The sequence below is a fragment of the Myotis nattereri genome, assembly GCF_964212035.1.
Source record: "Myotis nattereri genome assembly, chromosome: 19".
NCBI classification, from domain to species: Eukaryota; Metazoa; Chordata; class Mammalia; order Chiroptera; family Vespertilionidae; genus Myotis; species Myotis nattereri.
In genome coordinates, this window is record NC_138095.1 from 11,592,579 (window position 1) to 11,616,898 (window position 24,320).

At 60.3% G+C, this 24,320-nt stretch overlaps 1 protein-coding gene across 1 annotated transcript; it reads left to right on the forward strand.

Moving 5' to 3' along the window:
• Window positions 1–1,360: 1,360 nt before the first annotated feature.
• SETD1B (SET domain containing 1B, histone lysine methyltransferase) lies at window positions 1,361–23,689 on the forward strand. Its single transcript, XM_081113557.1, has 16 exons — window positions 1,361–1,545; window positions 1,774–1,872; window positions 2,532–2,802; window positions 4,807–4,919; window positions 5,923–7,167; window positions 11,445–12,254; window positions 12,661–12,922; window positions 13,013–13,350; window positions 13,431–13,536; window positions 14,049–14,504; window positions 15,739–17,020; window positions 17,875–18,034; window positions 19,615–19,746; window positions 19,820–19,939; window positions 20,019–20,156; window positions 21,310–23,689. The coding sequence occupies exons 1-16, from the start codon at window positions 1,375–1,377 to the stop codon at window positions 21,481–21,483; spliced, it is 5,877 nt and encodes a 1,958-aa protein (XP_080969683.1). The 5' UTR covers window positions 1,361–1,374; the 3' UTR covers window positions 21,484–23,689.
• The last annotated feature ends 631 nt before the right edge of the window (window positions 23,690–24,320 follow it).

The window sequence follows — 24,320 nt, forward strand, 5'->3', positions numbered from 1 at the left end:
AGAGCAAAAAGCTTGTATCAGCCAGGTCCAGGCGAGGGCTGCATCCTCCCAGGAATGTGAATGCTAATTTGGTTAAAATCCTGGTTGCCCCTCCCAGGCTCGGCTCCGGGAGGGGGGAGGGGGTCGCCGGGCAGAAGAGGAAGCCGGAGCGGAGATACCTCGATTGCAACTCGTCTGGAGTCGTCTTGCCTCCCCCACCCCCCCACCCCCCCCTCGCGGCTCCAGCGTCCAGACACACGATTACACCCCCAAACCCGGGCCCTGTTCCCCGAGCCCCCACGCGCCCACCCCCGGCCCTGGCAGTTTGGAAACAGTAGTGGAGGCCCGAGGCGCACGCCGCGGCTCGAAGGGCAGCCTCAGCCGCGGGAGGTAGAGCCCGGGGAGACCCCCTCCCCCGCCCGCCAAGACCCCCACCTAGGTCCCAGCAGAATAAATAAATTAAAAGGCCTTCCCCTGGGGAGGGGGGAGGCAGTGTGGGAGCGCGCGAGTGAGGGGTGGGGGGCCGCTGGGGCCCAGGCTTTGGCGGCGCAGCTGCCGCTGCCGGGCGAGTGCCTGGGGAAGCGGCGAGGAAGGCGAGGGGAGGAGGAAGAGGAGGAGGAAGAGGAGGAGGGTGAGCGCTCGGGTCGGGCTCCTTAGCGGTGTATTGTGGGATGTGCGGCTACTGGGAGCCGAGCCTCCGCCGCCAGCCGCCTCCGGGGCAGCAGCAGCAGCAGCGGCGGCGGCAGCAGCAGCTCCGGGCCCGGCGGCAGCGGCGGCGGCTCCCCCCTCCCCCGGCCCCCCGTCCGGCAGCCCCGGTCTCGGCTCCCGCGGGGGACACCATGTACTGGCTGGCGGCGCGGGGAGGCCGGCGCCCGGCGGGGATGTAAGCGCGGCTCGGGGAGGGAGAGGCCGCGGCCGGGCAGCCGGGCGGCCCAAGCCCCCAGCCTCGGCCCCGGGCCCCGGCCGAGCGGGCGGGCGGGCGGGCGGGCGGGCGGAGCCAGGCCTGCCGCGAGCCCCGCGCCCGAGCCGGGCCGAGCGAGCGAGTGCGCGCCACGCCGGGCGGCCGGGCGGCACCATGGGCCGGAGCCCGCGTCCTCCCGGCGCCCCGGGCCCCGCCAGCCCGCTCCGGGGGTCCCCGGGAGCCCCTCGCTGTCTCCCCGAGACGGTGGCCGAGCGGGCGGGCTTCTAATTCTCCCGAAAGGGTTATTCTCTCGCTCTGTTCTTATTTTGGGGGGAGCCGGCGAGACAGCGCCTTTTGGGGCGCGCTGGTAAGGTGGGAGGGGGTGGGGGCTGGACGATTTGATTCTTGGGCGAGTGTGTGTGGCAGCGGCCGCCGCCGCCGCCGGCGCGGCGGAGACGACAACAACTTGCTGGTTTTCAGGTTGGGTTAACGGCATGGAGAACAGTCACCCCCACCACCACCACCAGCAGCCCCCGCCGCAGCCCGGCCCGTCGGGCGAGAGGAGGAACCACCATTGGAGAAGTTACAAGTTGATGATTGACCCGGCTCTGAAAAAGGGACACCATAAACTGTACCGCTACGATGGGCAGCATTTCAGCCTGGCGGTGAGTAGCCGGCGCGCCTCCCCGCCGCCCCTACCCACCCCCGGTTGTGCCCCGGGAGCGGGGTCCGAGCGGCCCGGGGACCCCCCGTCCCGACCACCCGGCCAACTGTCAGCCCGGTCCCCAGCCCTGGAGTTTGACAAGTGCCTGGAGCAGGGGGGTCTGCCCCTGGCCCTGGGGAGTGGGACCAACCCTCGCACCCCGCCCCCCGCCCCCCGTTTCTCCCTATAGATGTCCAGCAACCGCCCGGTGGAAATTGTCGAAGATCCCCGGGTGGTCGGGATCTGGACCAAAAACAAGGAGCTGGAGCTGTCGGTGCCCAAATTCAAGGTAGGACCCCTCCCCCTGCCCCGCGGCCCCTCCTCCCCCTCCCCGAGTTCGAAAATAACGCCAGCCCTGCCGGAGCCCGGCCGCCTTCCGAGTTCCCGCCGTCCCGGACGGGCTAGTTTTGGCGGGGAGGGGGAGGCTGCTGCGAGAGGGGCGTCCCCGCCGAGCTGCTGTAAACAGAATAACGCTGCGGTGAAACTGTAATCGAGGCGCTGCTACAATGTCCTGCCCGCCCAGCTGGGGGCTGCGGGTCCCCACCTGGCTCCTGCCGGCCCGGGGGCTTGGCCCCAGGACCCGCCCCCCTCCCCAGCCTTGTGGCTGTAGAGGGACAACTTCCGAGCCCAAGGGGTCGCCCTGGACTGGGCAGCAGGGAGAGGAGGCCAGAATGGGGGGCCGGAGAGGCGGGGGCAGGGGAGAGAGAAACTGTTTCTTTTCCCCCTTTCCTTTCGAACCCGGAGGACTTCCACGTTCCAAACGATTTAATCCTCTGCTTCCCGGGCCCGCCCGCGTGCATTCCCCCCCCCCCTAAATTTTTTTTTTTTAATTTTTTTTTTTTTTTTTACCCTTCATTGTTTTCAAAGGGCAGGCCAGTGGGGGGAAGGTTGTGTTTTCCCTTCCATTTCAATGCTCTCCAAACTCCCTTCCTCCTCGTCTCCTGCCAGATCGATGAGTTCTACGTGGGCCCGGTGCCTCCGAAGCAGGTGACATTCGCCAAGCTGAACGATAACATTCGCGAGAACTTCCTGAGGGACATGTGCAAGAAGTATGGGGAGGTGGAGGAAGTGGAGATTTTGTACAACCCCAAGACCAAGAAGCACTTGGGCATCGCCAAGGTGGTCTTTGCCACGGTCCGGGGAGCCAAGGAGGCGGTGCAGCACTTGCATAGCACTTCGGTCATGGGCAATATCATCCACGTGGAGCTTGACACCAAAGGTGAGTGGAGGCGGGTTCAGGAGGCCCCCCCCCTCCCCCAGGAGCTCAAGACCTGTCAGTCCGGCCCCTCCCCCTCCCAGAGCCCCTCCTGTAGAGTGGGGGACCCCTCACTCTTCCTTGAATGCCTCTCTACAATCTTTAAAAAAAAAAAAGATTGCCCCCCTCCTGAGGCTAGAGTCACGTGGAGCTAAATGTGTTGTCTGTTGCTAGGAGACCAGCTATAATTTACCAAATGTGCGGGTCCTTGGCCACTGTGCCTCTGGGGACCATCCGGAGGCTTCCCCACCGCCGACACCCAGGGGGGACCCTCTAGAGCCCCGGTGGCCTGGGCTTAGTCAGTCCCCAGGGTTGCCCTCTGTGAGGGGAGGAGTCTGCGTTTGTTTATTTGGGGGGGGGGGTGATGAGGGAGAGCGACCAGGATGCCTTTAAATGCATAAGGAGTATGTCCCTCAACTAAAAGGAGAGTCCTCCAAGGATCCAGGGCCCCCCTCCCCGCATGCCACCCCTTCCCCCTGGAAGTGGCAACCAATCTGGGCCCAGAGTGTGGTTTCATTGATAATGTTCCAGATAGTGTGGGGCGGGCTGCTCTGGGTGCTCTAGGGTTGACACGGTGTCGTCCCTCCTCTCTCTTAAAGAGACAGCAGCACCTCCCCTGCACTGTGTTCACTCCCTGCTGGCTGCTGGGAGCGGCCGGCTGGGGAGGCCACACCTCCCACCCTGTGGGTACTGGGAGGCTCCTACTGAATGCTGGCTGGAGGGCGTGAGCACGGACTCCAGTCCCCACCAAGACAGAAGGAGCTGGGACAGGTGCCCGGCGCTCTGAGGACCAGCCGGCCCTGTGACTGAGCAGATACTGTCACTGGGTCCAGAGCCCCTCGAGGCCTCTGGGTGGGCTGAGGTGGGCGGCTTCCAGGGGTGTTGCGAGCTACCCGGGCACACAAAACCCAAGACGGAAAGAGCTGACCCTTTATTTTTGCTTTTAATGATGAATGCATATTGGCTGAGTCTCTGAGACCCTGCTGGTCCTGGGTGGGCTCTGTTGTCCCCTAAACTCTGCTGAGTTGTACCTCATTCTGAGTCTCCTAGGGACACAAGTCCAAGGTTCCTCCCTAAGTCACAGCCCCCACACCCTCAGGTCTAGTTGCTCAGTCTCTGCGAGGGGAGTACAGACCCTTTCAAATCTACATCCCCTTGGGTGGCTGCCGGCCTGAGAATCAAATGTGGAGCCCCCTCCCCATTATTCGAAGGAGCAGCCAGCTCTCACCACAATTTCATTTCTGCGAAGAAAAAAAAAAAAAAGGTGGGGGCCCTCAGAGCTGCCAGCTAAGTTTGTATTTCAAGAAAGAGACCAGTAAAGTGTAAAGTGAAGCTCAAGGAATGTGTCTCCTTTGCATATGTAAGCAGCTGCCTCACGGGGCTCTATAAATATCAGTAATCTGGGGCCCCTCTATAGAGGCCTCTCTCTGCTGGGAGGGGTAGAAGGTCACCAGACAGGGCTCAGTGGGACCAGCCCCAAAGCTGGGGAGTCTGTTTGGAGGGAGAGGCAGGTGGCATTCCCAGGAACCTGGTATTGTAAACTGCTGGTCACCTGGCCCCCAACAGTTACCAACAAACTGTCCCCTCTCCTCACCACGTGCCTCCAGGCCCTGGCTGTTACGTGGGGAAGGGGGAGGACAGACTGGGAGACCTGACTCTTTTCTCTGGGTGTCCAGGTGACAGGAAGAGGCTTTGTGTTGGGGGTGGCATTTCTGTATCTGGGGGAATCCCAGCCCCACGAGGCATTAACTTCTGAGTCTCAGGATGAGAAAAATCATACAACTTAGCAGCTTCGTTGAGCAGATAGGGCTCCTGAGAAGGGTGCAAAGAGGGGTGGAAACTTGGTTATGCTCACACAGCTTCCCCAGGCTTGGGGGCTCAGGCACAGGGACCCACAAAGAAGCCAGCCTGTGGGGGCTGCCCCCTCGGGGAACCTGGCTGAATCCCGCCTCCCTGGTCCTTCCACAGGGGAAACCCGAATGCGGTTTTACGAGCTGTTGGTCACGGGCCGGTACACACCCCAGACCCTGCCGGTGGGTGAGCTGGATGCTGTCTCTCCCATCGTGAATGAGGCCCTGCAGGTGGGTTTCTCACATCAGCGCCCCCTCTCCCGTCACCAGCTCCCTCGTGTGGTCCCCGGGGCCTAGGAGGGAACCGAGCCTGGCCACGCACAGAGCCCCAGAGCCCATCTGGAGCCCGCTCTCCACGTAGATGCTGCCACACGGCTGCATCCTATGTCCTGTGCACCCCTCTCCCCCTGCTCCCCCAAAGCAGAGTTCAGGTCCCTCTTTCCAGAGCAGTGGTTCTCAACCTGTGGGTCGCGACCCCTTTGGCGGTCGAACGACCCTTTCACAGGGGTCGCCTAAGACCATCCCGCATATCAGATATTTACATTTCGATTCATAACAGTAGCAACATGACAGTTATGAAGTAGCAACGAAAATAATTTTATGGTTGGGTCACAACATGAGGAACTGTATTTAAAGGGCCAGAAGGTTGAGAACCACTGTTCCAGAGCAAGACTGACTCCTCCCCCAGTCCCCGCCTCCCAGGATGCTCACCTGGCCCGCCTGCACCTGGGGGGATTCCCATCCCAGCCCTTCCCCAGCGTCTACCCAGCCACCCTCCGGAGTAGCTTTCCCTGAATGAAGAGACCGTTCACTTGCTGGTCAGCTAGGTTCCTTAGGCACGTTTACCATGTCATAGTATGTCAATCAAAACTCTGGGAGGCCACCCTCTCCCTCCCAAGACCCCTGCCTGGAGGGTCTTTGATTTCTGCCAGCCTGAGACAGGAAGGAGATCCCAGTTCTAACCAGGATGTTGGGATCTTCTCTTTTCTCTGCCTCAGGGATTAGGAAAAACCCTCCAGAGCCCATGAGGATAATTGGCTACCCTGAGAGTAGAGAGAGGTTAGGACCCCCCAGACGTGCCCCTCCAACCGCCCACGCGCCTGACTTCTCCATGTTGCAGTTCTAAAGCCACCAGTTTGGCTCTGAACTCCCGGCAGCCAGAGCGAGAAGGGGACAGATCCCCCCAGTGATCTCACACCTCTCCCCTTCTCTCTCCCCCCCCCCCCCTCTCTAGTTGTCTGATGCCCTGAAGCGCCTCAAGGATGGTGGCCTCTCTACAGGCTGTGGCTCTGGCTCATCCTCGGTCACCCCAAATAGTGGTGGAACGCCCTTCTCCCAGGACACCGCTTACTCCAGCTGCCGCCTGGACACACCCAACTCCTATGGACAGGGCACCCCGCTCACGCCGCGCCTGGGCACCCCCTTCTCGCAGGATTCCAGCTACTCCAGCCGCCAGCCCACACCCTCGTACCTCTTCAGCCAGGACCCCACCGTGACCTTCAAGAGCCGGCGCCACGAGAGCAAGTTTACAGATGCCTACAACCGCCGCCACGAGCACCATTATGTCCACAACTCTGCTGCGGTCCCTGTGGTGGCCGGGGCCACAGCCACCTTCAGGGGCTCCGTGGACCTCCCGTTTGGGGTGGTCGGCAGCAGTGGGGCCGGCGGTGGCCCTCCATTCAAGACCCAGCCACAGGATTCAGCCACGTTCGCCCACACTCCACCACCCGCCCAAGCGACCCCTGCTCCTGGAGTCACATTCAAGTCTGCTTTCTCTCCCTATCAGACTCCTGTGCCCCCTTTCCCCCCACCCCCCGAAGAGCCCCCCGCCGCCGCCACCACCGCCTTTGGGGCCCGCGACAGTGGGGAGTTCCGGAGGGCCCCTGCGCCCCCGCCCCTGCCGCCCACTGAGCCCCGGACCAAGGAGAAGCCAGGCACGCCGCCCGGCCCCCCGCCCCCCGATGCCAACAGCATAGAGCTGGGTGGCCGGCCGACCTTCGGCTGGAGTCCCGAGCCCTGCGACAGCCCGGGCACCCCCACCCTGGAGTCGTCGCCTGCGGGGCTGGAGAAGCCGCACGACAGCCTGGACTCGCGCATCGAGATGCTGCTGAAGGAGCAGCGAACCAAGCTCCCCTTCCTCCCGGAGCAGGACTCGGACACGGAGCTGCAGATGGAGGGCAGCCCCATCTCCTCTTCCTCCTCCCAGCTTTCCCCTCTGGCTCCCTTCGGCACTAACTCCCAGCCGGGCTTCCGAGGCCCCACGCCGCCTTCCTCACGCCCCTCCAGCACTGGCCTGGAGGACATTAGCCCCACGCCCCTGCCAGACTCTGATGAGGATGAGGAGCTTGACCTGGGGCTGGGGCCCCGACCCCCACCCGAGCCAGGCCCCCCAGACCCCACCGGTCTTCTGGGCCAGACAACTGAGGTGACGTTGGACCTGGCTGGAGACAGGACCCCGACCTCAGAGAAGATGGATGAGGTACCACCCTGTCTGTCCATCTCTTGTCTGGGGTTGGTTTTGTCTGTCTGGTGTCTCCCTCCTTACCCCTTTGAAACATCCTCTCCTTGGACAACTAGCTAAGACATAGAAGCAACAGGGCTAGAGCAGCCAGAATAACAGGTCAGTCTGTAGAGCAGGGGTCCTCAAACTTGTTAAACAGGGGGGCCAGTTCACTGTCCCTCAGACCGTTGGGGGGCTGGACTATAGTTTAAAAAAAAACTATGAACCAATTCCTATGCTCACTGCACATATCTTATTTTGAAGTAAAAAAACAAAACAGGAACAAATACAATATTTGTATTTGCATGTGGCCCGCGGGCCGTCGTTTGAGGACCCCTGCTGTAGAGAATTAAAAAAGGATGCGAAAAGCGGGAGGCTGTGACTGAGCCTGAGCCGCTGGTCTGGCTCTTAGGTTCCCGAGTAGCCGTGGAGAGAAGGGAAGCGCGGCCGAGTTCTGTCGCGAACGGGAAGTCAAGGCTTCCTAGGGACCCATTCTGACTTGATCTTCTTTGGTAGGAGTTTCCAGGTCCAGAGCGTATGGATTGTGGTGATGGTGTGGGCTCCCTTCTCTGTTGGGTGCCTTAGGGATGATCCAGGGCTGGTCCCGAGGCTCAGGAAGGTTGGGGAGAAAGTGGGAGCCCTGGAGCCCTGTCTCCTGCACCCGGTGCCTCCGGAAAGAAGGGGAACCATGGCGGGCAGGCAGGGAGGGCATTGAAGTTTCCCTTCTCCCACTTTCCCTGGCTCCAGTAGTGAAGGAGTTAAGGGCTAGCGCAGGGGGAGGGCCACAGCCAGGAGCAGGCCAAGTTGTCCACCCGCCACCCTCTCCTCACCCTTAGATCCTCTCCTGGGGTCTCATTGCCGAACCTCCAGCTTCAGGATGGTGGGGGGGTGGGGGGGGTGCTGCCGGCCACATTTCCCTGGCCACATTTCCCTGAGGCGGGTACTAGGTCACCTTCCTTGACCACTCCTCCCCCTCCTGGACACCCGCTTGGAACCTGTGGGCCCGACGGGCATGAGCAGCCAGGGGCTTAGACAGAGCACAGTGCCCCTGTGGGTGGCAGGAGGAGGGTCCCCGCCCGGCGGGCGCTTTGATTAGGCCGGTTTGGCTGCCTCAGGGAGGAACAGAGGGACATGGCCTGCCCAGGAGCGACCACAGGTGGCTGGGGCTCCGGGGGCCTTCAGGCAGTCCTGGGGAAGTGGTTTCAGGTGCCAAGGAGTCCAAGCCTGGGGAGTTGACAGGTGTGCAGAGGTGGGGGTTGCCAGCCCAGCGGCCCTCCCTCCTTCCCTCCGTTGACCAGCTGGGCAGAGAAGCACAAAGTAGTCGGAGGGTGGGCTTTCCCACCGAGTCACTGTAGGGAAGTGGGGGGCGGGGAGGCTGAGGCCCAGAGAGCTGGGGTCCTGGGTGCCTCAGGACCTTAGCCCAGGGAAGCCTGGGAGCACTGATTACCTCCAGGCTGGCCTCGGGCGCCCCCTGCTGGCAGCCGGGAGCGCAGCATCCCGGCTCCTCGGGACTGACCTGGGAGTTGCCAGCGCCTGCTCTGGGGGCTGGAGAGCTGCGCGGGGAGGCCCGCTTGGTGGGGGAGATGCCCTTTCTTCGCAGAGGCTGGTGGTTAAAACTGCAGGCGCCAGGCCTTGAGCCCGGCTCTGGCACTCACTGGTTATGCGACCTTGGGGAAGGCACTTTCCCTTCTGAGTCTCAGTTTCGTTGTCAGTGAAATGGGATGGTGAGAGCACCTGTCTCACACCGTCTGGGCCTGAGTGAGGTGCCGCAAGGGAAGCTCCAGGCACAGCATGGGTTGGTGCAGGTTGGTGCTGGGCGCTCGGGCTGTTTCCACCGGTTCTGGTTCTCACCCCAGGCGCCGAGGGAGGGGCCGACCGAGGGCTGAAGCGCGCAGATCCCGTCTCCCTGCGATTGGCCGGCTGGGTTAACCCTCTGCTTGCGGCGCCCGTCTTGTGGGCGCTGTCCAGGGCTGATCTTCTGGGCGCTGTCCCTGAGTCCCAGGCTGAGTCTGCTCTCACCGGCTGGGGACCGTGGGAGGGAGGGAGAGGACGAGAGGAGAATAGAGAGGACCTAGCTAAAGCCAGGGCTTTTTGCTGCTGCTGCTGCCATAGATTTGCTATTCCTCTCCACCCCCACCTCCCACCCCCTAGTTTCCTTTGAGGCCTTCCTCGCCTATAGGCTGACCTTACAGTCTGCAAGACCTCGTCCCCTCAGCCTTCAGACGCACTCCCAGGCTTGCAACTTACAAAAGGCTCTGTCTCAGCCAGGTTCATCCAGGGCAGCTTCTCGCCTCTTGTCCTGACTGAAGAGCCTGGGGGTGGCCCGGCCTTTTTCTCCCCACCCCCGCTTGCCTTCTTGCTGCACCCCCACCGTGCAACCCCAGGCCCCCCCCCCCCCCTGCATCCCAGTGTACACTGGCCCTTGCCCGTTTTAGAGCGGGGTCACCCCTGACTCCACTCCCCTGTTCACCAGGGGCGGCTACCAGGTCCCCGGAACCAGCAGCAGCCCCCGCTCTGGGCGGCGTCCTGGCGGATTATGACTGGCTCTGCCCCTTGGGCCAGTGGCTTTCGACTCTCTGGCGTGTCTCCTCGCCTGTCAGGAGGGGCTGCAGTAGAGCCCACATCCCGAGGTTACAGCGCGGATAGGAAATGGGACACGTGTGTTCACTGCAGCGTCACCTACAATAGCCAGGGTTTGGAAGCAGCCCGAGTGTCCGTCAGTAATGAGAGGATACAAAAAGCTGTGGTGCACGTACTCTACTTGCCTGTAAAAAAAGAAGGAAACCTTACCTTTTGCAGCAGCGTGGCTGGGCCTGGAGAGTATTAGGCTTAGTGACCTAAGCCAGTCAGGGAAAGACAAGCACCCTGTGATTCACTGATATGTGGAATCTAATGAACTAACAAAATAGAAACAGACTCATAGATACAGAGAACAGACTGACAGCTGTCAGAGGGGCGTTGGGGGCTGTGACAAAGGTGAAGGGATTAAGCAAAAAAAAAAAAACCCCAAACTCAGACACAGACGGCAGCGTGGTGATTACCAGAGGGAAAGGGGTGGTGAGAGCACAGCATGGCCTACAGGTGGTGTGTGATAGAGCTGTGCACCTGAAGCCTCTATAACTTTATTATCCAGTGTGACCCCAGGACATTCCATTTACAAAACAAAGTGAAAAAAGAAATGACACCCAGCCCCACGCCGGCCCATACTGTGTGCAGTCATGAGAGTCGATGAAAGGAGTAATTAAGGAAAAATAAAGACGCACCTCCTATTTATGCACCCTTAGTGTTGTTACACCCCCCCCCCCCCCCATCACATGTCACCTTCTCCACCGCTTTCTCTGCCACAGCGAGGGCAGTGGGCTGACCGGGAGCCCAGGCTGGGGAGCCACTTCTGGTTCAGATCCTGGCTCCGCCTCGTGCTGGCTGTGTGGCCTTGGGCAAGTTACTGAAGCTCTCTGCGTCCCCATTTCTAACTCAGGGAAAAGGGAGAGAACAGACCTGCTGTGTCGGGTTGGCTGCGTGAATGCATGTGAAGCGCTCAGAAAGGCGCCTGGCACATGGGGAGAGCTGCAGAGGCTTAGTTATTAGTTATTAGTATCTTCTCGGAATACAAACTGAAACAGAATCTGTTTTCCTCTTCTCACCGCATCTCCCTTCCCGGCTTCCTTTTTCTCCAGGACAGACGGTATATTCACATCTTCATCCCGATTCCCTTCTGCCTCTTCCCTCTAGAGCAGCGGTTCTCAACCTGTGGGTCGCCACCCCTTTGGGGGTCGAACGACCCTTTCACAGGGGTCGCCTAAGACCATCGGGAAACACATCTATAATTGCATATTGTTTTTGTGATTCATCGCTATGCTTTAATTATGGTCAGTTTGTAACAATGAAATGGGTGTCACCACAACATGAGGAACTGTTAAAGGGTCGCGGCATGAGGAAGGTTGAGAGCCACTGCTCTAGAAGTCCGGCTCTGTGAGTGCAAGGATTTTGTCTTGTTGGCCGCTGTGTTGCCAGCACCCAGGACAGTGCTGAGCAAATGTTTGTGAAATGACTGAGTCCTCATGATAACCCCATGAGGCAGGTACTATGATGTCCATTATGCAGATGGGGAAACTGAGGCTTAGAGAGGTGAAGTTACTGGCTAGGGCCACATGGCTGGAGGCCTCTCCTCCAACTTGCCGATGTTTGGAAGGGGGCTCTGGGGCTGGATTGGCCTCCCAGGCTCACACTCACTGCTGTCTCCCTTGTCTCCGTAGGGCCAGCAGTCCTCCGGTGAGGACATGGAAATCTCAGATGACGAGATGCCCTCAGCCCCCATCACCAGTGCCGACTGTCCCAAGCCCATGGTGGTGACCCCAGGCTCGGCGGCTGTGGGAGGCCCCTCTGTGCTGGCCCCGAACCTGCCGCTGCCCCCGCCCCCTGGCTTCCCACCTCTGCCCCCACCCCCACCACCACCTCCACCACAGCCTGGCTTCCCCATGCCCCCACCTCTGCCGCCACCACCACCCCCACCACCCCCGGCCCACCCAGCCGTGCCAGTGCCCCCGCCACCTCTGCCAGCGCCACCCGGTGTCCCACCCCCGCCCATCCTGCCACCTCTGCCACCCTTCCCGCCCGGGCTGTTCCCCGTGATGCAGGTGGACATGAGCCACGTGCTGGGCGGCCAGTGGGGCGGCATGCCCATGTCCTTCCAGATGCAAACTCAGATGCTGAGCCGTCTGATGACCGGCCACGGCGCCTGCCCCTACCCCCCCTTCATGGCTGCTGCGGCGGGGCTGCAGTTTGTCAACCTGCCCCCCTACCGGAACCCCTTCTCCCTGGGCAACACGGGCCCAGGGCGTGGGCAGCCCTGGCCACCCCTGCCCAAGTTCGACCCATCAGTGCCGCCACCAGGCTACCTGCCACGCCAGGAGGACCCCCACAAGGCCACCGTGGACGGCGTCCTGCTGGTGGTGCTCAAGGAGCTGAAGGCCATCATGAAGCGCGACCTGAACCGCAAGATGGTGGAGGTGGTGGCCTTCCGGGCCTTCGACGAGTGGTGGGACAAGAAGGAGCGGATGGCGAAGGTGAGCGGGCAGCGCCGGCCCCAGGTCGCGAGCGGACAGCCTCGCCAGCACCCTCTCTTCTCCCAAGACACACGCCTGGGAACACTGCTGTGCCCTCAGAACAGGCCAGCACGAATGTGGTTTGTGAAACGTGTGTGTCAGTAACACCGATGCTTGTGGGGAATCGCAGTCTCTGAGTGGGCGGCCACGGCCCTGGCAGAGGACGCTGGAGGGGTCCACTCGCCAGGGAGGAAATGGAGGCTCGGTGAGGCAGAGAATACAGGGTGTCCCGAGTGCTGGCATGGAGGCAGGGAGCGGCCGGTCACCCCGCGGCTGCCAACACTGGCAGAGGGCAGGCTGCTTGGGGGCCACCCAGGGGTGTCGCCGGCAGCACCCTAATCACGGCGACTCCCCTCTCGCACCCCAGGCCTCGCTGACCCCGGTGAAGTCGGGCGAGCACAAGGACGAGGACCGGCCGAAGCCCAAGGACCGCATCACCTCGTGCCTGCTGGAGTCGTGGAGCAAGGGCGAGGGCCTGGGCTACGAGGGCCTGGGCCTGGGCATCGGGCTGCGCGGGGCCATCCGCCTGCCCTCCTTCAAGGTCAAGAGGAAGGAGCCCCCGGACACGGCCACGTCCGGAGACCAGAAACGGCTGCGGCCCTCGACCTCCGTGGACGAGGAAGACGAAGGTCTGTGTCCAGTCCCCCCGTCTCCCAGCAGGTCCTGGGGTCTCCTCCATCCCCGTCCTCCTCGCCCACTGACACCCTCCCTCCCCACAGAGTCGGAGCGCGAGCGGGACCGGGACATGGTCGACGCCCCCTGCGAGCTCGCCAAGCGGGACCCCAAGGGCGTGGGGGTGCGGCGGCGGCCGGCCCGGCCCCTGGAGCTGGACAGCGGCGGGGAGGAGGACGAGAAGGAGTCGCTGTCCGTGTCCTCCTCCTCCTCGGCGTCCTCCTCCTCGGGGTCCTCGACGACCTCGCCCTCGTCCTCAGCCTCGGACAAGGAGGGGCAGGACAGCACGGAGGAGGAGGAGGAGGAGGATGAAGAAGAGGAGGAGGAGAAAGAGGCCCCTGGAAGCCCGATCTCCTCCTCCTCCACCTCCTCCGTGTCAGATAAGGTGCCATTCGGGGTGGGGAGGCCTGGGGTGCCAGGCTGGGCGAGGGGGCCCCGCGCTCACCCCTCTGCGTCTCCCCCCAGGATGACGACAATGACGACAGCGACGGCCAGGAAGACTCTAAGCACGAAGACGAAGACTTGGCCCTGTCGGAGGCGAGTGACAAGGAGGAAGGCGACTCGGACGGAGGTGAGCGGGGCAGGCTGTGGGCCGGGCCCGGCCAGAGTCCCTCTGAGGGCGGAGCCTGAGCATGAGTCACCAGCACGTTCTGGGCACCATGTCTTGCCTTTGCAACGTGAACTCCTTCAAGCACACGCTCCGCATACCCTGTGGGCCTGTCCATGTGAAATGTCCGGAAAGGGGCAGTCCCTGGGGCTGGGAAGCAGACCAGTGGTTGCTGGGGCAACGGGTGGGGGCAGGGGGTAAGAGCTACAGGGGATGGGTTACTTCTCGAGCTCATGGCCAGGTTTTGGAACTGAGGCGGTGGTTGCACACATTGTCAATGTGCTCAGTACCACAGAATTCTCTACTTTAAAATGGTTGGTTTTCTGTTTTGTGGCTCTTACCTCAATTTAAACAAATGGTGACTAGTTCACACCCATTGCCCCATGTTCCTGAGGGTCCCCCTTTGAGCCCACTGCTGGCGCACCTGGCTGGGGTGCAGCAGGAATGACAGGCTCCCTCCTGTGTCCCCTGCCCAGAGGAGACCGCGAGCATCGCCACCCGCAAGGCTGGGGCTGGGTCCTCCAGCGAGAGTTCGGAGTCTTCGGAGTTTGAATCAAGTTCTGAGTCTTCGTCGTCATCCTCGGAGGATGAAGAAGAACTGGTGGCCGGGGAGGAGGAGGACGAGGAGGAGGAAGAGGAGGCCACCACAGATGAGAGCATGGCTCCCGCCATTCCCGAGAACTTTGAGGAGGAGGTGGCCACGAGGGCACCCGTGATGGAGCCCTTGACGGAAGAGGAAGTGGACATCGAGGCTGAGGACGAGGTCCCCGAGGAGCGGACCCCCACGTTGGAAGAGCCGCCCCTGCCTGTGGGTGTGAAAGAGCCCCCCAAGGAGCCAGGTCTGAACCAGGAAGTGGCCAGGCCACTGTCTCCAGAGCCTCCTGCGAAAGACACGGAGGCCCGCCTCCCAGCGTCCCCGGAGCCCCCCCGAGGTAACTGCCCCGGCCGCTGGGAGGCCCAGGATGAGCCAAATCCTCTGGGTGAATCATGGAACTGTCCCAAGCCTGTTTCCTCCTCTGCAAACTGGGGTCGATGGAGAATGCCCCCACCATGGGGTGTGGGAGGAGAGAATGGGAGGGTGTGTGATGTGCCAGCGTAGAGCCTGGCACCTGCTAGTTCCTCAGAGGGGACCAGCTGTCACCATCCTCAGTGCCGGTGTCCCCACAGATTAGTCCTTGTCCCGTAGTCCTATGAGATGCTCCCCAAAAAGAGGGCCAGGCGTGCATGGTGGTTCAGTGACAGGCAGGTTGGGGAGGCCCTGGGGTGCTGGGCCAGGTGAGAGCGGCCGGGGACACGGTCCGGATAGAGCTGCACAGTGTGTGAGAGGCTGGCCGTGCGCTCCAGGAGAACTCCCCACAGCGATAGGAATGTTTGCTCTCTGCCCTGTGCAATCCGCAGCCACTCGACACAATGTTGTAAGAGCACTTGAAGTGTGGTGAGGAGCCTGTGCAACTGAGTTTGTAATGTTACTTAGTTTTAATTGATTTAAACTCAGCCAGGTGGTTAGGGGTTAGTTCGTACCTCTAATAAGTCCTTAGGAAAGAAGCCTGTTATATTGTGTTTAATTCTGTTGTTTGGCTACAGAACCACAGGTCTTTATTGTCACAAGTATTTTATTAAGACTCTACTGCATTCCCAGTACTGTTCTAGGTGTTAACAGGGCAACAGTGGACCAAACAAACAAAAACATTTGCCCTCGTAGAGCTTTGATTCTAGGGCAAGGTTATAGGTAACAGCTGATACATTAGAAAACGCAGTATATGGCAATGGAGATAAATGCTTGGAGAAAACCTTAAACGCTCTGACAAGTCCTGCACAAAAGAAACTTGAATTTTATTCGATAGCAGAGCCCATTGTCTTGGTTCACAGGACATTCCCTGTTCACAGAACACTGTTCTAAAGACAGTGTCAAAGGCTTCCAACCATGTCTCAGCCTTTGATTTACTTGTAACATTTATTAAGCACCTACTGTGTACCTGACACTGGGCTGGAGGCCGAGCAGTCCTTCAGGGGTTTAGCTGGGGGCACGGTCTTTATACTCAGAAGAGTCTTGTGGGCTCAGAGCCATGCGTTGGTCAGGTATCGAGTGCATAGCAGGGCAGAAGTAGCGCACTCAGAGGTGTTTGAGTCAGCTAACAGCGGCCTGGTTTTCACCCGTCTCTGCAGGGGAGGAGCTGGAAGCGAAGCCCGAGCCCCCGCTGCTGCTCTCCTTACCTCTGCAGCCACCATTGCCACCCCCTCGACCGCCCCGGCCACCTAGCCCACCGCCCGAGCCCGAGACCCCAGAACCCCCACACCCACCCGTCCCTCTGGAGCCGCCCCCTGAGGACCAGCCCCCACGTACGCCAGGCATTTGCGGCAGCCTGGCCAAGTCGCAGAGCACAGAGACAGTGCCGGCCACTCCAAGCGGGGAGCCCCCGCTGTCGGGGGGCAGCAGCAACCTGTCCCTGAGCTCCCCGCAGGTGCCCGGCAGCCCCTTCTCCTACCCATCCCAGTCCCCCAGCTTGGGCAGCGGTGGCCTCCCGAGGACACCTGGCCGGGACTTTACCTTCACGCCCACCTTCCCCGAGCCCAGCGGGCCCCTGCTCCTGCCCATCTGCCCCCTCCCCGCTGGCCGACGCGAGGACCGGCCTGGCCCGCTGCCGCCCCAGGTGCTCCTGGAGACGGGCTTGCCGCTCCCTCTGCCCCTGCCCCTGCCCCTGCCCCTGGCTTTGCCTGTACCTGTCCTGCGGCCCCAAGCTCGGGCCCCTCCCCAACTGCCACCCCTGCTGCCCACCCCTCTGGCCGCCTGCCCGCCCCCCATCAAGAGGAAGCCGGGCCGGCCCCGACGCTCCCCACCGGCCCTGCTCTCCTTGGATGGGGCCTTGGTCCGGCCACCGGGGGCAGCCGCCCTGGGCAGGGACCTTCTGCTCTTGCCCGGCCAGTCACAGACCCCCGTCTTCCCCAGCACCCACGACCCCCGGGCTGTGACCCTGGACTTCCGGAACACGGGGATCCCAGCCCCCCCACCACCCCTACCTCCCCAGCCTCCCCCACCCCCTCCCCCACCCCCTGTGGAGCCCACCAAACTGCCCTTTAAGGAGCTAGAGAACCAGTGGCTCTCTGAGGCCATCCCGCCGGGTCCCCGCGGGCGTGAGGGTGTCACCGAGGAGTTCCTGGACCTGGCCAAGGTGCGAGGCTCCTGGCGCCGGCCGCCCAAGAAGCGCCACGAGGACCTGGTGTCCTCGGCCTCGCCCGAGCTCTCCCCGCCACAGCCCCTCTTCCGGCCCCGGATGGAGTTTGAGGAGATGACCATCCTGTACGACATCTGGAACGGGGGCATCGACGAGGAGGACATCCGCTTCTTGTGTGTCACCTACGAGCGGCTGCTGCAGCAGGACAACGGCATGGACTGGCTCAACGACACGCTCTGGGTCTACCACCCTTATATCCTGCCACACGGGCTGGGGCCGCGCCGCCCGGCACCGGGGGTCCTCACCCACCGAGCTGTCGCCCACGATACCCGTGAGGGCGAGAGCTCAGCCATGGCACCTATGAGGCAGTGTCTGTGCCCATAGGGAGTCGGCACTGGCACCTTTACACCCTCAGGCCAGGCCCAGCTCACCCCCCAGACGGCAGGTCTCAGCCAATCACATGTAGTAACGAGGCTGCACCACGTCACAGTGGCAGGAACTGACAGGGCCTGCTCACCCTGGGCTCCCATCACCTAATTTAATCCAACCGCCCAGGGACGGGGGGCTATTCATCCCATTATATCTGTGTAGCAGCCAAGGCTCAAGGGTTAAGCAACCTGCCTGAAGTCACACAGCTACAAAGTAGCAGAGCTGAAATTTAAACCCAAGCAAACCTGGCTCCAGAATGTGGGCTCTTAACCACAATGCTACCCTCGTAGTCAATTGTTAACAACAGTGTTTTGAGGTTGTAACTCTCATCTCCCCAGTTGTTCTAAACTGACTTATTGAGCATTTTCCTTGTGTCAGGAACTCTGGTAGGCACCTAAACCTCAGTAATTATCCAGAGAGGCACCGTTATGAACCCAGTTTACAGATGGGGAAACTGAGGCAGAAAGTGGTTAATTATAAAACACACCCAGGGCTATGCAACTAGGTACCCTTGACAAGAGCTCTGGCCATCCGTGGAGTTGGCCGGCGGGCCAGGTGGTGTGGTTGTGGGCCGTGAGGCTGGATTCTGTAGCCTCCTGGAGACTGGTCTGAGGGTGGAACGGCTGGGCCGGTGGGGTGAGTCTCAGGAGGGCTTTGCCATCAGTGTCCACGTGGCCCTTGACCCACACCCACCCACCAGCCTCTCTTCAGCCAAGAAAAAGAAACGGGACGATGACATCCCTGAGCACGTGACAGGCTGTGCCCGCAGCGAGGGCTTCTACACCATCGACAAGAAGGACAAGATCAGATACCTCAACAACACCCGCGCCAGCACAGACGAGCCCCCCACAGACACCCAGGTACTGCCGTCCGGTGCCCAGACACGAGCCTTCTGGCCTGGGCAGTGGGCAGGGGTCGTCCTGGATGGGGTGCAGGCAGGTTGAGGGGTTGTGGCGCATGGAGGGTGGCCCTGGTGGCTCCGGTGTGAGTGGTGAGGTGAGGGTGGGCAGTGGAGAGCCTCTGAGAGCTTTAGTCAGGGATGTGAGCAGAGTTCAGTTGTGTTTCCAGAAGGCTCACTCATTCCTTTTTTATTTTTTAAATATATTTTTATTGATTTCTGAGAGGAAGGGAGAAGGGGAGAGAGAGAGAAACATCAATGATGAGAGAGAATCATCGATGGGCTGCCTCCTGCACACCCCACACTGGGGATTGAGTCTGCAACCCGGGCATGTGCCCTGACCGGGAATTGAACCATGACTTCCTGGTTCAGAGGTCGACACTCAACTACTGAACCACACCGGCCGGCCCATTCCTTTTTTAAATGAAGCAGATTCCTGTGGAGCACTTGCTACAGAACAGTGAACAAAACAAAATTCTTTTCCTCATGGACCTTACATCCTAAGGGGGATAGGAAATAAGTGAACAAATAGGATGCCAGGTGGAGGCCACAGGACAGGAGGTTAGGGTTTGGCGAGTCGGGGCCAGAGAAGGTGACATTTGAGCCAGACCTGAATGACGTAAAGAAACAAGCCATGTGGGTGACTGGGAGAGACCCCCGAGAAGCAGAGGAAAACTTCCGTAAGGAGATGGGGCCCGAGGGGTCCACTGGGTCCGGCAGTTCCCCTGTGGAGAGGACAGCCTGCGGCAGGAGGAACTCGGGAAAGGAGCGGCCAGGCCAGGTGTCGCCAAAGAGATCAGGCCGTGCAGGGTGGGTTTGCATTCTGTATACAGGCCACAGGAGGGATTTGAGAGAACGTGTGTGTGGGGGACACGGTTCAGCCTACGACTTCCCGAGCTCACACTGGCTGCTGGGGAGCGACTGAGGCAGGTGCTGCCGGCTCCATTCCGGGTGTGCGGGTAGTTGGGAAGGGGTGGCTGTGAGGACAGAAGTGGATACTTGTTAAAGAATAGCAGGAATGTTAGAATATTAGAAAGTTGAATGGACAGGACGGGGGCTGGATTGGGTATGAGAGACAAGGGAATTGGGTGGGTCTGGCCTGCGGGTCTGGGGAGCCGGATGCCCAGCACTGAGGTGGGAAGGAAGTGGCACCTGCACGTTGGGCATCGTCACCATGGAGATGCTAATCACAGGTCACAGCAGGGACCAGTGCAGGGTGAGGGCGGCCGGAGAAGGAAGGGATTCGAGGGTGTGGCACCAGGAGCTGTGACTGATTTCGGATTTTGGGGGAGCTGTGAGGGCCGTGGTGAGAGCCACGGGGGTTGGAGGAAACACGCCCACCGTCTCCTGGTGGAGAAGTGGGGCCATTCCAGGTCTCCCCGCTGAGCCTGGGAGGGAAAGCGTGTCGTCATCTTGAAGACTGGGGGGCTGGAGCCGCCCAGGTTCTGCCAGGGAGGAGAGGGGACAATCAGTCGGTGGGACCACGTTCCTAGGGCGTCCGCGCCCCTTTCCTGACCTTTCCCCGCCCCCGCCCCCGCGCAGGGCATGAGCATCCCGGCGCAGCCACACGCCTCCACGCGCGCCGGCTCCGAGCGGCGTTCGGAGCAGCGCCGCCTGCTGTCGTCCTTCACCGGCAGCTGCGACAGCGACCTGCTCAAGTTCAACCAGCTCAAGGTGAGGCCGGGCGATCGGGGCGGCCGGGTGGCACGGGACCGGACCAGGACCCTCACCCTCTCCTTCCGCGCAGTTCCGGAAGAAGAAGCTCAAATTCTGCAAGAGCCACATTCACGACTGGGGCCTGTTCGCCATGGAGCCCATCGCGGCCGACGAGATGGTCATCGAGTACGTGGGCCAGAACATCCGCCAGGTAGGCGCCGCCCTGTGGCCGGGGTGGGGGCGGGGGGGGGACGGGAGCGGCCCAGCCCGCTGAGGCCCGGTCCCTGCAGGTGATCGCAGACATGCGGGAGAAGCGCTACGAGGACGAGGGCATCGGGAGCAGCTACATGTTCCGGGTGGACCACGACACCATCATCGACGCCACCAAGTGCGGCAACTTTGCGCGCTTCATTAACCACAGCTGCAACGTGAGTGCCTCCGGGGCCGGGGGGACCTCAAGCGGGGAGCCTTTCTCCTCTGAGCTTCAGTCTTCCCGTCTGTGCAATGGGTGCAATGAGACGTGGGGCACGGTCTGGGCGGTGCTGGGAAAGCTCTGGTCCATGCTGTCCACAGACACGGGACCGCCCTGTGTCGTGTGGAGCCCTGAACCGTGATTGGAGTGACAGAGGAGCTGCGTGTTTATCTTAATTGATACGAGTTCAAACTGAAATGCCTCACCTGTGGCTGGTGACAACCAGGGTGGATCTCGCAGGTCTGGAGTGGGACAGGTGTCATTGATAACAAGGGTGTTTTTCGCTCTGAAAACAAGCACAGGGAGTCTGACTGGCATGGCTCAGTGGTTGAGTGTCAACCTCTGAACCCGGAGGCCGTGGTTCGATTCCCAGTCAGGGCACCTGCCCCAGTTGCTGGCTCGATTCCCAGTAGGGGGCGTGCAGGAGGCAGCTGATCAATGATTCTCTCTCATCACTGATGTTTCTCTCCCTCCCTCCCTCCCTCTCCCTTCCTCTCTGAAACCAATAAAAATAAGCAAATAAATAAATAGAAACAAGCACGGGGAGCTTGAAACAGGAGACAAGCCTGTTCCCGGAGAACACCCCTAACTCCGGTTTCACGTCTTGATGTCACTACTTAGCCAGTGCCTCAGCTTCCTAATCTGTAAAATGGGAATGGTGGTGGTTCCTCCTGGTAGGTCGTTGGGAGGACCCAGTGTGTCCTGCATGCAGGCCTTCTGAGTGTGATGACTCAGCGACTTCTCAGCCCTGCTGCCCTCAGGGCTGTGGCTTGAGCATTACCTGGGCTGGTAGGGACCTTCCTGTGATTCTCCTGTGAGGGCTGAGGGACAGGAGGGAATCACCCAGGTGAGGTAGTGCTGGGCAAGTGTTCCGTTCAAAGGCCCTGGGGCTGGGGGGTGAACACCTGTTTGAGGGTCAGCTGGGGGGCAGTGGGGATGGAGTAGGGTAAGAACATGAGGCTGGCGAGAGGGCAGGGGGAGAGCTGCGGCCCACAGCAGGTGGCAGTGGGCATGGGGGACATCTGGCAGGCACGGGGCTCCGTGCGGGCCCCTGGTGGTGGAGGCTGCCCTGGGGTCCTCTGCTCACCGTCCCCTCCCTTGGCCCACAGCCCAACTGCTACGCCAAGGTGATCACGGTGGAGTCGCAGAAGAAGATCGTCATCTACTCCAAGCAGCACATCAACGTCAACGAGGAGATCACCTACGACTACAAGTTCCCCATCGAGGACGTCAAGATCCCCTGCCTCTGCAACTCCGAGAACTGCCGGGGGACTCTCAACTAGGCCCGGGGCCCCGGCCCGGCCCCACCTCCCCCATTTCAGGTGCTGTCCTCTACCCAGCGGCCACGTCAGGGCCTGGCGCCCCAACACTACCCCCAGGACCCCGGCTCCAGCCCTCAGTGGGAAAGGGCTTCTCTGTCTGTCAGCCTGTGTCTTGTCGCTTCTCAGCGTGCTCCCTCGAGGACTTGTGTCCGACTCCAACGTGAACGCCTCTGTGCCCGTGTCGCTGTCCCTGGCTCTCCATCTCTCCGTCTCCTTCCCGTCTTGTCGTCGCCTCTTTCCGTGAATGCTGCTACCTTGTTTTGTCTTCCCTTTATTTTCTTATCAAAAGAAAAGACATTTTAACCGTTGAAATGTGAAGGCAGAAGCGGAGAGCGGGGGCCCGGCAGGGGCTGCGAGGCCTCTGTGTGAGGTGTGTGGACCCGCGTGCTGGAGGCCCCCGTCCGGGCGCTGCGCCAGGTGCTGCACAGAGGGGGGTCTGGCAGGTGGCTTTGACCTCAGAACACTATGGAAGGCCCCCCTCTCTACCAGTGGACTCAGCGAGAAGACCCTTACAGACCCCCACCCCCAGGCTGGCCTTCCCCCAGCAGCCTCGGGGGGCCACGTCCCCTTGACGACCCTGGTGAAGCCAAGCTGGTCCCAGGCAGGAACCTCCCCCCTTGGCGCTCTGCCACCCAAATCTGGGTTCAGTGTTTGCTTTCTCATTCGAATGCCAGCAACGAAGGACCCTGCAGGAGGCCCCGGTGTGGGCAGGCGGGGCACTGGGAAGGGCCTTGTCCACTCTCCCCGTCCTCACCTTCACAGGCGAGGGGAGGGCCTCCCAGGGCAGGCGGGGCCCAGCCTCGCCGCTCCGGGTGTCTGACCGTGGATGCCTGTGGACTTCCTCGTTTATAAGCGTCACCTGCCTGCCCCCAGCCCAACGCGCCCTAAGACATCAAGAGCATATTTATTTTCAGAGTGAGACGATTTCTCCCAGAGAAAGGAAGATCTCGGAAAAGATTTCAGAATTCAGATCTCAACCTGACAAGGTTTTCTTTTTTTTTTTTTAGCCCCTCCTCCCCCCCCATCCCCATCATCCTCTTCAGGGTTCACGTCCATGGACTTGGCGCTCGTGCGTGTGTAAAGTCCAGCCGAGGGGGAAGGAGGTGTTCGAAGTTCAGATCCCACTTCTGTATATAGGCGGCCGTAAAGGACTTTTTCTCGGGAACATTGTTTCTTGTAGAAACACGTGGGAAGACTTTTTTTGCTCATTTCTTTGTACTTCCCAAAAAAACAAAACAAAAAAATCACACAAGTCCCCCCGCACCCCAGGACGCAGAACAGGCGTGTACATAATTTATGGAAAGTGACCAGGACTCATCCTCACCGTCGGTGGGCACCCACCCTGCGAGGGGCCTCTGGAATCTCAGCTTGTGTCAAGCTTGTTATCATGTAAATTCTGTACAAAGAATTGTTATTTTTTCTCTTTCTCTTTTTTTTTTGTCGTTGGTGATTTTGTTGTGTTCTTTTTCTTTCTTTCTTTCAATCTCTTCACCCCAAGCCCTCTCTGTTTGAGACTGTGCCCGCCACGTCATCGAGGCCCATGAAATCGGTGGCGTGAAGACACAGAGGGGGAACCTGGGCATAGCGGCGACCTTCTCTCCCATTTGCGGTTTTCTGCCTAATTGTGCAACCGAGGAAATATTTATTTTTCACACGAGGAAATGTGTAGTTTGTAGAGACGGCTGATTTCAGTTACTGTGCAGCCCCCAAGGGGCTGTCTGTGTTCTCCCCGCCCCCCCCCCAACAGAGGAAGTGGAGGGGACGTGGGGAGACCTGGCCTCACCGAGCCGTCCCCCTGTCCCCAGGAACCCCCACCCCAACCCTGGAGTGGCTTGTCATTTCCAGGAATGTGTTGGCTCCTTTTTCTTTCAATGCCTTTGTTTTCGTTGAACAAATCTTTGCTTTGGAAGAGTTGGGGGTTTCTGTTCCCTCCCCCCTTTGCCTCCCTCCCCCCTCCCCCAAAGAAAAGAACCCTCACCTTTTAGGGGTGTTTGTGCATCTAGCTCTATCATCCGTATGGAACTTGTTTTGAAGAGAAGTGTTTCCGTTGTGGGTGTGTCTTGCTGTAAATATTTGTTCATATTTTTGTGAATTCAATACTATGTACCATTGTATTATAGTAACTTTTATAAAGCAAACCATAAATATACTGACTTTTCTTACAGATACGCCGTCTCTCTTGCTCTCCTCTCCCTCCTTCCTGTTGGGGGCACACCCGGCCCCGTGGAGGGTGGGCTGGTTGTGCTGGGGGCAGGAGGGGGTCGGTGTGATATGGTCCACCCAGGCCAGCAGGTCTTAAACTGAGTCACAGCTTTTTAAAAAATATATTTTCTTTTATTGATTTCAGAGAGGAAAGAAGAGGGAGAGAATGAGAGAAGCATCAATGATGAGAGAGAATCATTGATCAGCTGCCTCCTGCACACCTCACACTGGGGATCGAGCCCGCAACCCCGGCATGTGCCCCGACCAGGAATCGAACCGTGACCTGGTTCATAGGTCAACACTCAGCCACTGAGCCACGCCAGCCGGGCAAGTCACAGCTTTTGGGAGTTTTCCGTCCAGACGCTTTCTTAAAACCTTGGGAATCTAACACGGCTAATAGTCTGCAGTTAAGGAAACCGGGTCCAATATCCTGCTGCCATCACTAGAACTCAGGAATGGTGGACATTTAAGGGGACAGTGCTCTGTCTGCATTTGAGGAGGGAGGGGACGGATAAAACAGGTTGAGAAGAGTGAAATATATGCAGTGTTTGTGGTATTCCAGGTAGGGCTCAACTCTGCCTGATCCAGTGGTGGGG